The sequence below is a fragment of the Aythya ferina genome (assembly GCF_964211825.1).
Source record: "Aythya ferina genome assembly, chromosome: Z".
NCBI classification, from domain to species: domain Eukaryota; kingdom Metazoa; phylum Chordata; class Aves; order Anseriformes; family Anatidae; genus Aythya; species Aythya ferina.
In genome coordinates this window covers 9,505,026-9,517,459 of record NC_140299.1, presented here as the reverse complement: position 1 = coordinate 9,517,459, position 12,434 = coordinate 9,505,026, and the positions used below count along the sequence as shown (strand labels likewise).

Sequence of the window (12,434 nt, the reverse complement as noted above, 5' to 3'; positions counted from 1 at the left end):
CAGAAAATGCAGGCAAAACCCAGGAAACTTCCCCAGAAGCAAAGCTACCAGTTTAACCCTGCCAGATTGATGCCCGTGGGACTTGCATGGGCTGACTGATATAGGAGGAGAGCCGGTTGCATCCCTGTCAGCTGTCATAAAATCTTGGACAATGCGGCAAAGGGCGAAAAGAAGGTACCCACAGATGGTTTTCTCGTGGAGAAGCCAATTTGCATGGCTTTGCTGTGCGTTTCGAAGGCTGTTTACCGGCCCAGACTTTGTCTTAGCTGAAATGTGGGCAGCATCTCTAACGAGGCGCGTGCGAACAGGAGCTCCTGGGAGGCTTTGCAGCAGAACCGATTGCAAAAGATTAGCGCCGGGGCTGAAGGGAGCAAGAGAGGAGGGAAAGTAATGAAACAAAATCTCTCTTTCTTTTCCTCGGTTGAGGAATGATGGGGGCTAATTGCTTGTTGCTGGTGAGAAAGAGAGGAGATAGCGGCGTCTCCGCTCATCGATAAATTAACCCCGGCATGTGGCATCTGAAACGCATTCATTTCCAGAGACGTTTATCTCTTTCTCTCCTCTCCCGGGTGAAAACATAATTATTGTTTAAACATGAGTTAATTCAGCAAGGTGAGGATCAATAAAGCAGAATTACTCCTCTTTTAAAAGCAGAGAAATCTCAGCCTGGGACAGACGTGGATATAACTCCAGTGCAGCTGACGGATGGGGAAAGGGCTCCGCTTGTGGCAGGAGCCCGGGAAGAGGAGCTGCCTCCTGCCCGGGCTGCTGCAGCACCCAGCCTGATGGGAACAGCAGAGCCCATCCATGGGCAGTCGCAGCAATGACTAGGAAGAGCTGGAATCACCCCTGCACATACACTTTATAGCCTGCCACATCTCCAACATGTAAACCCTTCCTATGTAGAGTTTTGGCAATGCCCCGGGGCTTCTCCCTTTCCTTTGACAGAGCCCAAGCTCTGCTATGGAGATGTCTGCCCTGCAGGGACCTCTGCCAGCCCTGCTGTCACACGCCTGAGCCCCTGGCCAACCACATGTGCAAGCCTTGCAGCAGGCAGCACCGCTTTTTGCTCTGCTGTGCTTTCCCTGTCCCTGTCCTCTGGGCAGAAGTAAATCAGGCACATGCCCACACCGTGCCATCACGCCAACCTGTTCCGACAGCTAGCTCCTGCAAACCTTATCTCTTTTTCTGTCCCCTTTCAAGTCTACCCCATGCATCCCTTTTTTCCTCTACTAAATTCAAGAGCAACCCAGTAGCTGTACAAAACCACCCTGGCTGGCCTGGGTCAGTGAGCTGAGCGCTGTGACAGCCTGCCAGAGCCACCCAGTGTGACGGATCAGCGGCGCGGAGAGATTGCTTTAGCAGCAATTGGATTAGGGCATGATGCTGCCTAGAGCAAGCACGGTGTGGGGCATCGCCAGGATCAAGCCATCCTCTGGAACAAGATTGTCCTTGGGCTCTGCTCAGGGAGGGATAGAGGAACCTGAGAAACTCCTGCAGATCCCCTCAGCTCTGACCTCCCTCACCTGAAAACCTTGGGGTTTGGGGAGCATTCCTGACTCCTGCATCCTAAAATGTGCCCTTCACTCCTCCAGCTCCAAGGAGAAGGACCGAAGATGAGCAGCAGAGGGGTTAACACATGAGCAACCTCACCAGCGCCGCACCCAATGCTGCTTTTATTAATTCATGTGGCACTTTGCAGGACGCTCCAGTAATCACCAGGGTGCACGTGAGAGCCAGGAGCGGGTGGCTGGCCTCACTGCGCCGTGCTCCTGCTCACTTAACAGCTTGTCACATCCTCCTCGCTCAAGTATTCAGTGCTAATGCATCTCTTAAAGTGCTTCATGAGCTATTAAAGTCGAGCGTGCCTCAAGAGCATGATAAATGGACTCTACGCCAGTATCTTCCCCCCACTCCAGCCAGTCCCTGCCATCAGTGGGATTAATCCAACCTCCCACCCCGCTCCCTCTGCCCAAGTGCCCGGCTGGCAGGGGATGAGTCCAGGGGAGGAGGGGAGGCTGCAGCAGGGCACAGGGTGAGCTCTAGGCAGGGGAAACAAGCAAACCTATCGTGTGTCCAACTCAGTGCCTCCGGGGAACAGCCAGATTGAGCACAGACCTGCAGCTGCCCTGCTAGCCTTCCTCCAGCTCTTATACCCAATATTTCACCCTCTCTCTGTGGCCCCCGTCTCCTTTTCATGTCCCCCCGTGCAGAGCAGCCTCTCCGGCTCCTGCAGATGGAGAGAGCCCTGCCTCCCTCCACGCACTCCCTCCAGGTGCCTGTTGATGCAATCGGGTCTCAGCAGCTCCGGTTTCGAGCTGGTGCCCCAGACACCTCCCTGCCGGATGCAGCCGGGCAAGGGAAGGAGGAGGGGTGTGGGGACGGGGAGGATGTGCTGCCAAATCCCTGAATCCTGCCAGATCATGGAGCAGAAGGTGGGAATCACTTCAGCTTGCCTGGAATTGCTGCCATAAGGACCCAGGACCATGCTCTCTGCACTGGAACGCTGCAGCCCGTGGCAAAACTCATGGCCAGCACTGGCAGGGAGCAGCCGTTTGCTTCTGCCTAGACAACACATTTCCACTACACAGATTCCTGAAATACCTGGTGAGCATCTCCCCAGGTTTGGGCACACAGGTTTGGGCTGTCCCTGCAGCACAGAGGGAAATAACACAGTGCATCCAGGGGATGCTCGAGCAGCTCTGTGCTGGGTCCTTTGAGGTACCTGCTAGCATAGCAGGACCAAACAGCACTGCACACAGCTCAGCACCCAGACACTTTGGGCAGACACCCTGGGAAGGTGCTGAGAATACACCCCCGTGACATCTAGTGTGCTCCCTCTGTATCCAGAGCATGGCTGTCCCCATGCAACAGGGATGTGGCACCAAACTCCAGCTTCTTCACGTCCAGGCAATCAGGGCAGCATAAAGCCACCCAGCTGGATTTAGAGCAGCTCAGCAGGGTGCTCTGGCTGGGTTCATCAATCCCACCAAGCCCACAGAAACACAGACATCTTCATCCGACAAATACAACTGCAGCCAGGTTTACTGCCAGGAAAACCAGGCAATTTTTTTTTTTTTTTTTTTTTGGGGGGGGCATTCTGTCCCACTTCTGCAGGGCTGCCATGGGTGACACACCGTGGCAGGACTCAACTGGCTACCCCAAAACTGTCCTGCTCCAATCTGGACCCAGGATTGCATGGGGTCCTCCAGCTCCCAATGCCACCAGCAACTCTAGAATTCAGTCTTTCTAAAGCCCTACATCCCCTGCTCAGATGGAGAGGCACGAGGTAGTGATGGGTACACAGGGTGGGTGGCACAAGCGGTGAGGAGAAAGTCCCCACAAGGAGGTGAGAGCTGGATAGGACACCAGTGACAGTCACAGGGTCGGGTGACAGGCATTGGGGCTGCCAGGTTGCCACTTCTTCCCACCCTCCTTTCCCTTGATGGTGCAGAAAACGTGGAATAAAGGGATGGGGAAGGCTGCAGGGCTGCCCTGGGACATGCAGGGGTCTGGGTGGGACGAGGCACACTGAGAGGGACCAGTGGGCACTGCTGGGATGCAGGATGCCCAAACCCTGCAGGAGGGGACGCACACATCAAGCAGAGGAGAAAATGATGACATCCACAAATATTTGATCAGGCAAACGCAGACAGCATTCCCAATTCACTGTGGGAGAGAGGCCAGAGGAGCAGCACCCGCGTTTTTTGGGACCTCCCCCCCCCCATCCCGGTGGGAGAGCTGGCACAAGACTCACCCTGCTGGCTGTGCCTCTGAGCGTACACCACCACCACTGCGGCGAGCACCACGCAGCAGGCTGACGGGACGGGGTTAGCCATCTGTGGAAGCAAGCACAGGCAGGAGCAGTCAGGGTTTGCCCCGGGGGAGCTCGCAGGCAGCGCGCCCGGAGCCGCACCGTGCCGGGCAGGAGCAAGGGGACCGCAAGGAGATGCCACGCAGCAAGATTTCAGCTCAGCAACAGGGGGACTTATTGCAAAAGGAGGCATTTTGCCGGCGCACGCTTCGTCGTTCAATGGCCTGTGGCACTTTCCAGCAGAGCTGCCAGCAGACCCAGGTGCCTGCAGGCTACAATTCGCCTTGCACGACTGCTGCAGTTTCCTCCTCTCCTATCCAGCTTCTCCCTCAAGATGTCAAACCCTGGTGCTGCGATCCCTTTGGCAGCTGCAGCATCACCTCAGGAGAGCTGTGACCCGCTCAAGACCCTGCTCACCCTGAAGACGAGCCAGCAGGGTTAGGGTCCCAGGAGATGGGGCCATACCCAGGCTTTTCCAAGCAGCAGTCTGTGCGTAGGGTGTGCGAGATGCAGATCCCAGCCCGATACAACAGCAGCAGCATTTCTGGGTGTGCAAGAGGTGGCGTGACCCCCACTTCTCACGCAGCACCTCCTCTTGCAGCTGGGGGCTGATGGAGGGGACCCGAGGCAGGAGGGAGCTGCTGGGGACGGCGATGGGGAAGGGCCCAGCTGCCAGCCCGCCTGCCAGGAGGTGAATAGCACCGCGTGAAAAGCAAATTACACCTTCAAAACCGTTTAAACCTCTCTAATCTACAGCGCCGTATCGGTAACGCGTGGAGGATTGCCTTTTAATCTGGAACATGAGTACGGGCTCGTTAGCCAGATGGCATCCATTTAGACCTAAATAAAGGGGGAGCTGTATCGGTCAGCAAAAAAAAAAAGGCAAAATATATCCCGTTACCTAACACGGCCCTTGCATGGAGCCCAGATGGCCCCGGGTTCGCAGCAGGACATGAGTGCCTTTGCAGGGCTGGAGGGGAAGGCGAGTGAGGCTGGCAGGGTTTTGGGGTCCAGCAGGTTTTGGGGTGCAGCTGGGTCAGCCTGGCCCCAAATGCCTCTCAGGGATAGGGATGCTGGGAAGGATTAGGGTGCCGAAAATGGGAGCCCAGAGAAGGGACAGGGACATTGCGGTGGCCTCACTGCTGGATTTGTGGCTCTGGGTTTGCAGCGTGAAGGCTGCAGCAGCACAGCACAGATGCGCCAGCCCCAGCCCTCCCTGGTCACCTTGAGCAAATCGCTCAGCCCATGCCTCAGTTTCCCCGCCTGTAAAGCAGAGATAATGAAGGTGACCTTCCTTGGAAAGCTCCGAGCGAGGAGCACTAAGTGCTAATTACAACATCGTTATCATTCCCTCTGCTTCTCTCCTGCTCCTCCTCTGCCGTGCCTGCTCCCCACTCTGCATCCTCCATGTGTCCCCTGCATCCACCGTGCTGCAGCCACCCCAGGGTCCCCATCCTGCTGGAGATGTCCCCAGGGGCTGCCACCTGTAGGACGGGACCCCCCCGGCTCCCTAAGCAATCACCCTGCTCTCTGAAGCATGAGGTCTGCTCGCTGTAGCCTTAAGCTTCAGTGCCAACGTGATCCCAAGCATCACGCTCCCCACCTACAGCTCCTCCTGGGGACCAAAGCCACCTTCCCTCCCCGCCTGCTCCTCCTCTTATCAGTCATTAAAATAATTGCTGCTGCCTCTGTCTGCGTGCCTGGCAGCCTCACCCGAGGCCAGGCCCGTGCAGAGACAGGTACCACAGGGAGGTGATACTCGAGGGTGATGCAGGTTGGCTACAAGGGAGAAAGAGAGAGCAAGGATGTGGCCAAAGTCATTTGGAAGCCCCCAAACCCTCAGTGCTAGCACAAGAGATCTCACCACTCGGCTGCCTTTCCCCCTGCAAAACTTCATTTCTTCTCAGAGACAAGCCCTGCAGCCAGGCAGGAACCGGAGCTATTTCAGTGTGAAAAATCTAGACAGAAAACCAACTTTTTCTCACTTGAATCACAATTTCCCATGCAGTATTTGCTTTGTTTGCCTGTTTTGCCCAAAGCCATTTTTTTTTTTTCTTTTTCCAAGCACATAACAAAACCTCCACAATTTCTGCAGATGCTTCTAACGCAAATTTCCATTTACTGCATGTGCTCATTTAATGGTTTCTCTAACAGAAGCCAGCACCCTGGCAAGCGGGTGCACGGGACAATGAGCAGCAGAGCCCCAGCCATGCTCAGACAGGTGGGTCCCCAGGCTGCGTCCCCGTTCTGGCAGGAAACATATGAAAGGTGACGGTGGGGAACCACATTTATTACACAGCAAGCCCAGCGGTGGGGAACTCAATCTTCTGCAGAAAAGCAGTTTGGACAATATTTGCTTTTGCCCCTGTAGTGAATCATTTCTTGGCAGGAGAGGGGAAAGTGGAGCTCTGATGGTCAGTCTTAGAAGCTGATTCAACGTGGGCATGAGCATGGTCCCCCTCCGGCAGCTCTCAGTCTACACCAAATGCATTTTTAGCAGTGCTTCCCCTGGGTCGGACCAGGCTTTGTGTAAGCAAGATGTGGCCATGTGAAGTCCAGAGGCCACCCCAGCAAGCAGGGTTGGGGGCACAGCGATGTGCCATTAACTGGGGTGGTGTGATGGGGTGGGGGCAGTCCTAGGGCTGGCAGCAAGAGGGAAGGGGATCGTGTAAACAGGCAGAAAGGAGGGTGCCACCCTCCGCTGCACAGCCCCAGGGTGCTCTTCTGTGTGGGCAGAGGGATGGATCCTTTCCATCTCCCCCTTAAAATGATCCCCAAAACCATGGGGACACTTGCTGGTACGCCCAGCTGAAAACCACTCAGCCAGCCTGAGCGCATCTGCCAGAGATGTGCAAAAAAAAAAACAAAAAAAAAAAACAAACAAAAAAAACCACCACCAACAAAAAAACAACCCAAACCCTAGTTTCTAAACCTCACATTTGCACGACAAAGCCTTCTGTAGGGAAATTCCCCCCGGCTCTGCTGTTACAGGGCCCGGCTCTGAAGTGGTGATCCAGGAGAGGAAAAAAAAAGCTCCATTAACTCATTTCCTCCCCGTGCGGCTCCGCTGCAGCCTTGCCAAGAGCCTTCCACGGGCTCTCCGCAGCGCCGGTGCTGCAGGCGCCGGCCGTAGCTGCTGCCCATGTACTGGGTCTGGCAAAACCACCACAGCCCGTCCTGCAGACACCAACCAGAGCTGCTGGGGACCTGGGGTGCCGCCAGCTCCCGTGAGAGCTGCGTGGGACAAGGAGGTGAGACATCCCCAGCCCTGGTCCCCACGGGGGTTGCATCTCTCGTGGCAGCAACGCAAGGGAAAATAGAGAACAAAACCTTTGTGACTTAACAGCTTACATGAGAGGCTTGTTAACAGCCCTAAAACCTGGCCTCGCAATGCCCCATCAGCACTGAACCTCACTTTGTAGCTTAAGAGGAGAGACAAGACAGGCATTGTCATCTCCTTAATGCGTGCTTCAGGAAGCCTTACCTGCAGGGTCAGCCCTGCCACTTGAAAGGGCTTCTTAAACCTAATCTAAACCCCAGATACCAACAGGGTGACTGGTGGTGCCCCCCAGAACAAGGGTGGCACAGGGACTGCCGGGGCCAGCTGAAATTAATTCGCTCCCTGCTCTTGAAGACAGTGGCTTTCCTCCCTCCACCTCTCCCCTTTCCAGAAGGAAAGAGAGACAGGCAGAAAGTGAAGGGAAATCCTTCAAAAAACATCCCAGCTGCTTTGGCTGGATGCACACTGAGATAGCCACAGGCTTCCACCAGATGCATTCTCAAGCTTGGAGCCTTGCTATGGTGGCTCAGAGAGAAAGGCAGCTACCAGAGCTTCCCACCATGGCCACGGAGGTGAAGGAGGAAGCTCTCCTGGAGGCTGAAGCCAGAGCAGCTTTCCAAAAGCTCCTGCAGAGCCCACCAGCTGGGACCATCTACAGGGACCTGGGAGCATCCAGGGATGTGTGAGCATCCCTTGAAACACCTAAGACTGATGAGGGAACTGGATCTTGGCGAGCTGGATTCAAGGACAGGTAATTTCTGGCTTGAGTGGATCACGGGCATGTGATGAGCAGGGACCCAAGACCTCCAGGGAGACCAATCTCAGCCATTGCCCTGCACCTGGAGGGGGATTTCACCTCCAGGAACAAGGTGGGTGTCTCTCCCCTTAAACCAACCCTTGGAAAATGATGAAGCCAGCCCTAAGGCATCAGGACACTGCAGCCCACGCCCCGTCCCGCGGGGGATCGTGCGTGCAGCGAGGCTCCCTGCCAGGCTCATCCTCGCTCCCCAAGCATCACACGAACATGTCCCCAAGATCATCTCCAGCAACCCTGCCTACGAATAGCCCCTGGATCCACAGCCACCATCCCAGCCTTGTGCACGGGCAGCTGCCTGCCACCGCCTGTCCCCTCATCCTGCCCAGGGGGATGTTTCCTGCAGCCTGTACCTGTCCTCGTCGCCGCCGCTGTGCAGAGCAGCCTATCTGCAAGCACAGGGCAGCTGTCCAAGCCCAGCCATCTGTTCCAGCGGTGATAAAAGGCAGCAGAAAGCTCGGCATGCTAATAAGAGATGCATGTCTTTGCAACTGGGAGGGAGGGAGGGAGGAGGCTGAATCCTCGCAGGTATGGGTTGCAGAGAAACACTGCCCCCAAGCCCCTTCTTCACCAGCCCCAGCGCAAGGAAGCTCAGGTGAGCAGCCACACACGAGCCCCAGTCCTTCATTCCCAATAGGCTCAGGCAGCCTTTGAGATGGAGGAAACAACAGCAAAGGAAGTTTCTGTCGCTGTTCTGCGTTCTCCCCCTTTTTACCTAACTTTTCTCCACGCTGAGCATTTCCTGGCTCCCTGCAGGGAGACATCACAGGAATCAATCAGATGTCTGCTGCCATTAAAGAAGTGCCACAGACGTTTTTCTGGAGCCTCTGTTAGAGTGGGTTCTAGGGTTTTGTTTTACTTCTGCAAATGCTTCTCGTAGAAGCACCCCTCGGCCCCCCTTGCTAACAAGACCTTGCCATGTAAACCCACTACAATCTCACATCAGTGACAGGGTATGCTGGCAGTTCTGGCATTTCCCAGTTCCCCTGCTTAGAAGCTGGAGAAATCACCCAAGATCAATGAATTTTGGGGCAGGTCCTGCACATGTCACTTCTCCAGGCTACGAGTGCAGCAAGAATGAGCTCTTGGTGTTGCAGTGAAACTTAGCACTACGACTTCCAGTCTCTGGTCACAGAAACAGAAAATTCATGATGGGAAAAAAAAATTATAAAAGACAAAACAAAACCCCCAAATGCCCCATCAAGCAAAAAGCTCCAAACTATTCAGAAAGGCCCTGCTGTTGTACTCTGGGTTCAGTTTGTGATTTCCAGGCAAACACTTGCAGCATTTCTTATTTTTTGCTTGTAAGGCAACATTGCTCTTCAATTTTGCCCATCGTTTTGCTCAAAGCCCTGCTTTTTGCCCTGAGGACAGTCTGTGGCCAGGCTGATTTATGAACTCCCAAATACACCTTAAAAAGCTCCGGGGCAGAGAAAGACATCACAGCGTTAAAGTCCAGCCTGTATCATAGTCACGCTGTCCTAAGCGAAACAGAGAGGAAAGGGAAAAGCAAAATTAGGGAAGGAGAGGGATGCCCAGAATGAAGCGTTAACTTTTCACATCAAAAAATCCTCACATCCTTGCCCTGGCATGGTCCTGCATGGAAAAGCAGAGCTTCAAAAAGTCCTAATTCCTCCTGTGTTTGCTTTCTTAGTGCAGGTGGATCAGGCTGTCCCGTGCCTGGTGCAAAACAGAGCTCGGGAGCTGCAGGATGCGCGGCTCTGGTACCCCTGGGAAAGGCTCTTTGCTCATTGCTGTGCTCCCGCTGCGCTGGCGGGCGTGAATTGGATTTGTGACGGGGATGTGGTGGTGCTGCTGGCCAAAATCCCAGCACAGCCGCAGCCTTGGAGAGAAGACAGCAGGAGGATGGACGAAGTTTGCCTTCCAGAGCTCCTCCATCAGCTGGCCGTGGCACGGGGCAGAGCGGCTGCTGCATGCACCCGTCCAACCCATCCCCTGCACAATGGCACACGGGGGACAGCAAACAGCACCATGAGCCCCCCAATCTCCTCCACACCCCAGCCCACCCTTAGGGTGCAAACAACCTCTCTTTCCATTTTGGGGGGTGCTGGAGGCCTGCTGACTGGTGACCCCTGGCATCCTCTGCAGCAAGGAGCTCACAGCCCACAAGCTACCATGGGGACAGACTCCATCCCAGGCAGATGGGGCTTGGGGACATTTGTCCGGCACCTGCTGCAGTTTCTTCACCCCGTTGGCCTCACTCTGTCTCTTGGGGGATGTACACAAATGTCACAACAACTCCCAGTTTTTGGAGCAGGCAAGTGAAGCGGTGAGCAGGGGGAAACTGAGGCACGGGGCTGCTCTGTGGTGCCCTGAGGGCGAGAAGAGTGGCAGCACAGGGGGGAATTATCCATACCTACATCGGGTCGGCGATGCCAGCAGCACCTTTGACAGACAGAGGGATGTGCCACAGAGCCAAAACCAGGGACAGCACGGGGAGTGGAGGAACGTTTCTGCCCCCCCTCCCCACTAAACCCTCCTGGGAGATCACAGGGAAGGAACTATCCCCCTTTCTTCAAACCCCCAAGTGTCCCCACCTCACCATGCTCCTTGCCTGCAATGTGAGCAGGGTTTCCAGCAAGATCTGGCCCTGCAGAGCCCCCCCACTGCTCCCCAGCTTCACTGCATGCAAGGGGCACATGCCAGAGCATGGGAGCTCCCCCGACCGGTGATGCCAAAAAGGCCGGGGGCTGATGCAGCTCACCTGGCTTCCAACATGTCTTTAGGGGGGGTCCCAACATCACACCCCCACAGGCACCCCCGAGCCCCCCTAGACCATCACTCTGGGGTCTTGCCACAGCCACACCAGCAGCGTTTGCTGGGAGCAAGCAGAGGATGAGGAGGATGAAGCAGGGCTGGCCCGAGGCAGCTGCGCCGAAATAAAAGGCACGAAAGTCTCTCGCCCAAAACTACAGGAAAATTTAATTACCAAGGACAAAACACCATCTGTTTGTGTGGACTGTGACCTCATGCTGGCCCCTGGCTTTAACAGCTCTTAAATTAGCATGTTTGTTAGGGGGTATTAGCTGTTTGACATCAGGGAAGCTGTTCCCAAGGGGGCGAGGGGGGACGGGGCGGTCGCGCACCAAAACGCATGCCTGGGCAGCGTGGCGAGCTCGGAGGCGGTGGGGCAGCAAGGATCAGCCTGGAAATGCACGTCCCCCGGGACCTCAGCTAGCACACGCTGATAGGAAACATCCCCCAGCACTGGTAAAAGCCACTTTGGAAGCAAGGGTCCCTTTTGAGCACAGCCTCGGGTAGAGGTGAAGAGCTTTGGCGATCCCAAAACCAGCCGCTGCCAGCTGAGCTTGGGCACCAGCCCCTGCTTGGGCGACAGCCTCAGCTCTCAGCCTCTTTCCAGATCCACAGCCAAAAGGGAAAGAGAGAACAAGATGTATGCTCCGAGGAAGATTTTGCAACTGGAAGCCAGCAATTAAATAAATACTCAATACGGGGGAAATTTGGTTAAAATCAAATTTGTTTCCAGCCCTGCAAGGGAGGGAAAATGCAAACACTGGTACCAAGCCCAGGAACAGATTTATTCCCCAAGTGATGCCAAATTGGGCATGTCCTTTATTTCTTCCTCATGGTTTACAGGGTTCAGTATCCATACTACCTTCCTACCTACCAACACAGGCTGCAGCAAGCATGGTCTGCAGTCAACCAGGTTATTTGGGAGAAAAAACAACCCATAAGGGAGAGGCCCCACTTAGTGAGATCCCAGCAGCTTTTTCCTTCAGCACCTTTTCCTTCAGTTCTGCAAGCTCTGCTCCTCTCTGCCAGCCTTCCTCTCCTACCTCTGTGCCCCCAGAGGGGGTTCGAGGAGCCAATGTTCAGCCACTTCCAGCTTTCCCAAGGAAATCAATCCCTTGGTGAAAAGGGGCCAGTGATACGCATACTGTCTCTGGAGGCTGACCAAGGGTCTCTCTGAGATGATGCCCCCCAAAACAAGACTTGTACCTATGCCTGCAAGCCCCAAACTCAGTGGCAAAATGTGTCAACCCAGATCTAAGACTGTGTTAACCATGAGAAAACCAGAGCCACGTTTCTAACAGGAGCACACCAAGCTGCCTGCCCCACGCACTGTGCAACGCAGAGCTCGAGCTCCGGAGGAGAGCACGTATGGAGAGCAGCAGGGAGGAACTGGGAGACCTTGCAAAGAGAGGATGTGCAAGGAGAGCACGTTACACATCCCCCTGATATGGCACGGAGCCCACAGGACCTCATCCCTCCTAACCGAGAGCTCTTTCAGGAGTCGTCATCCAGGGCCAAGTCCTCTGCATCCATCACAACACAAATGACCGGGGCGCAGCTCTCACCGCCTCTCCCCGGGAGGAAGGAAAAAGGCAAAGCCCCAGCGTGAGGCGGAGGGGACGGGGCCTGATCCAGCCCTCTCCCTGCGGTGACCCCATCCCCTCGGCGGCCCCGCCACCGCATCCGGCCCCAGGGGCCGTCCCCTACCTGCGCCGCACTTCCAGCAGCTTCGTGGCCGGCCAGATGCAGAC

At 55.5% G+C, this 12,434-nt stretch overlaps 1 protein-coding gene across 6 annotated transcripts in view; it reads right to left on the bottom strand.

Moving 5' to 3' along the window:
- The window catches only part of CNTFR (ciliary neurotrophic factor receptor), a gene marked incomplete at its 3' end in the record, with an annotated part of 175,404 nt that overhangs the window by 71,011 nt on the left and 91,959 nt on the right, over positions 1–12,434 (bottom strand). For all 6 annotated transcript variants that reach the window (XM_084505077.1, XM_084505076.1, XM_084505078.1 and 3 more), the window contains one exon: positions 3,758–3,839. In XM_084505077.1, coding sequence (XP_084361203.1) covers positions 3,758–3,839 — 82 coding nt within the window. The remainder of the gene's footprint in view (positions 1–3,757; positions 3,840–12,434) is intronic.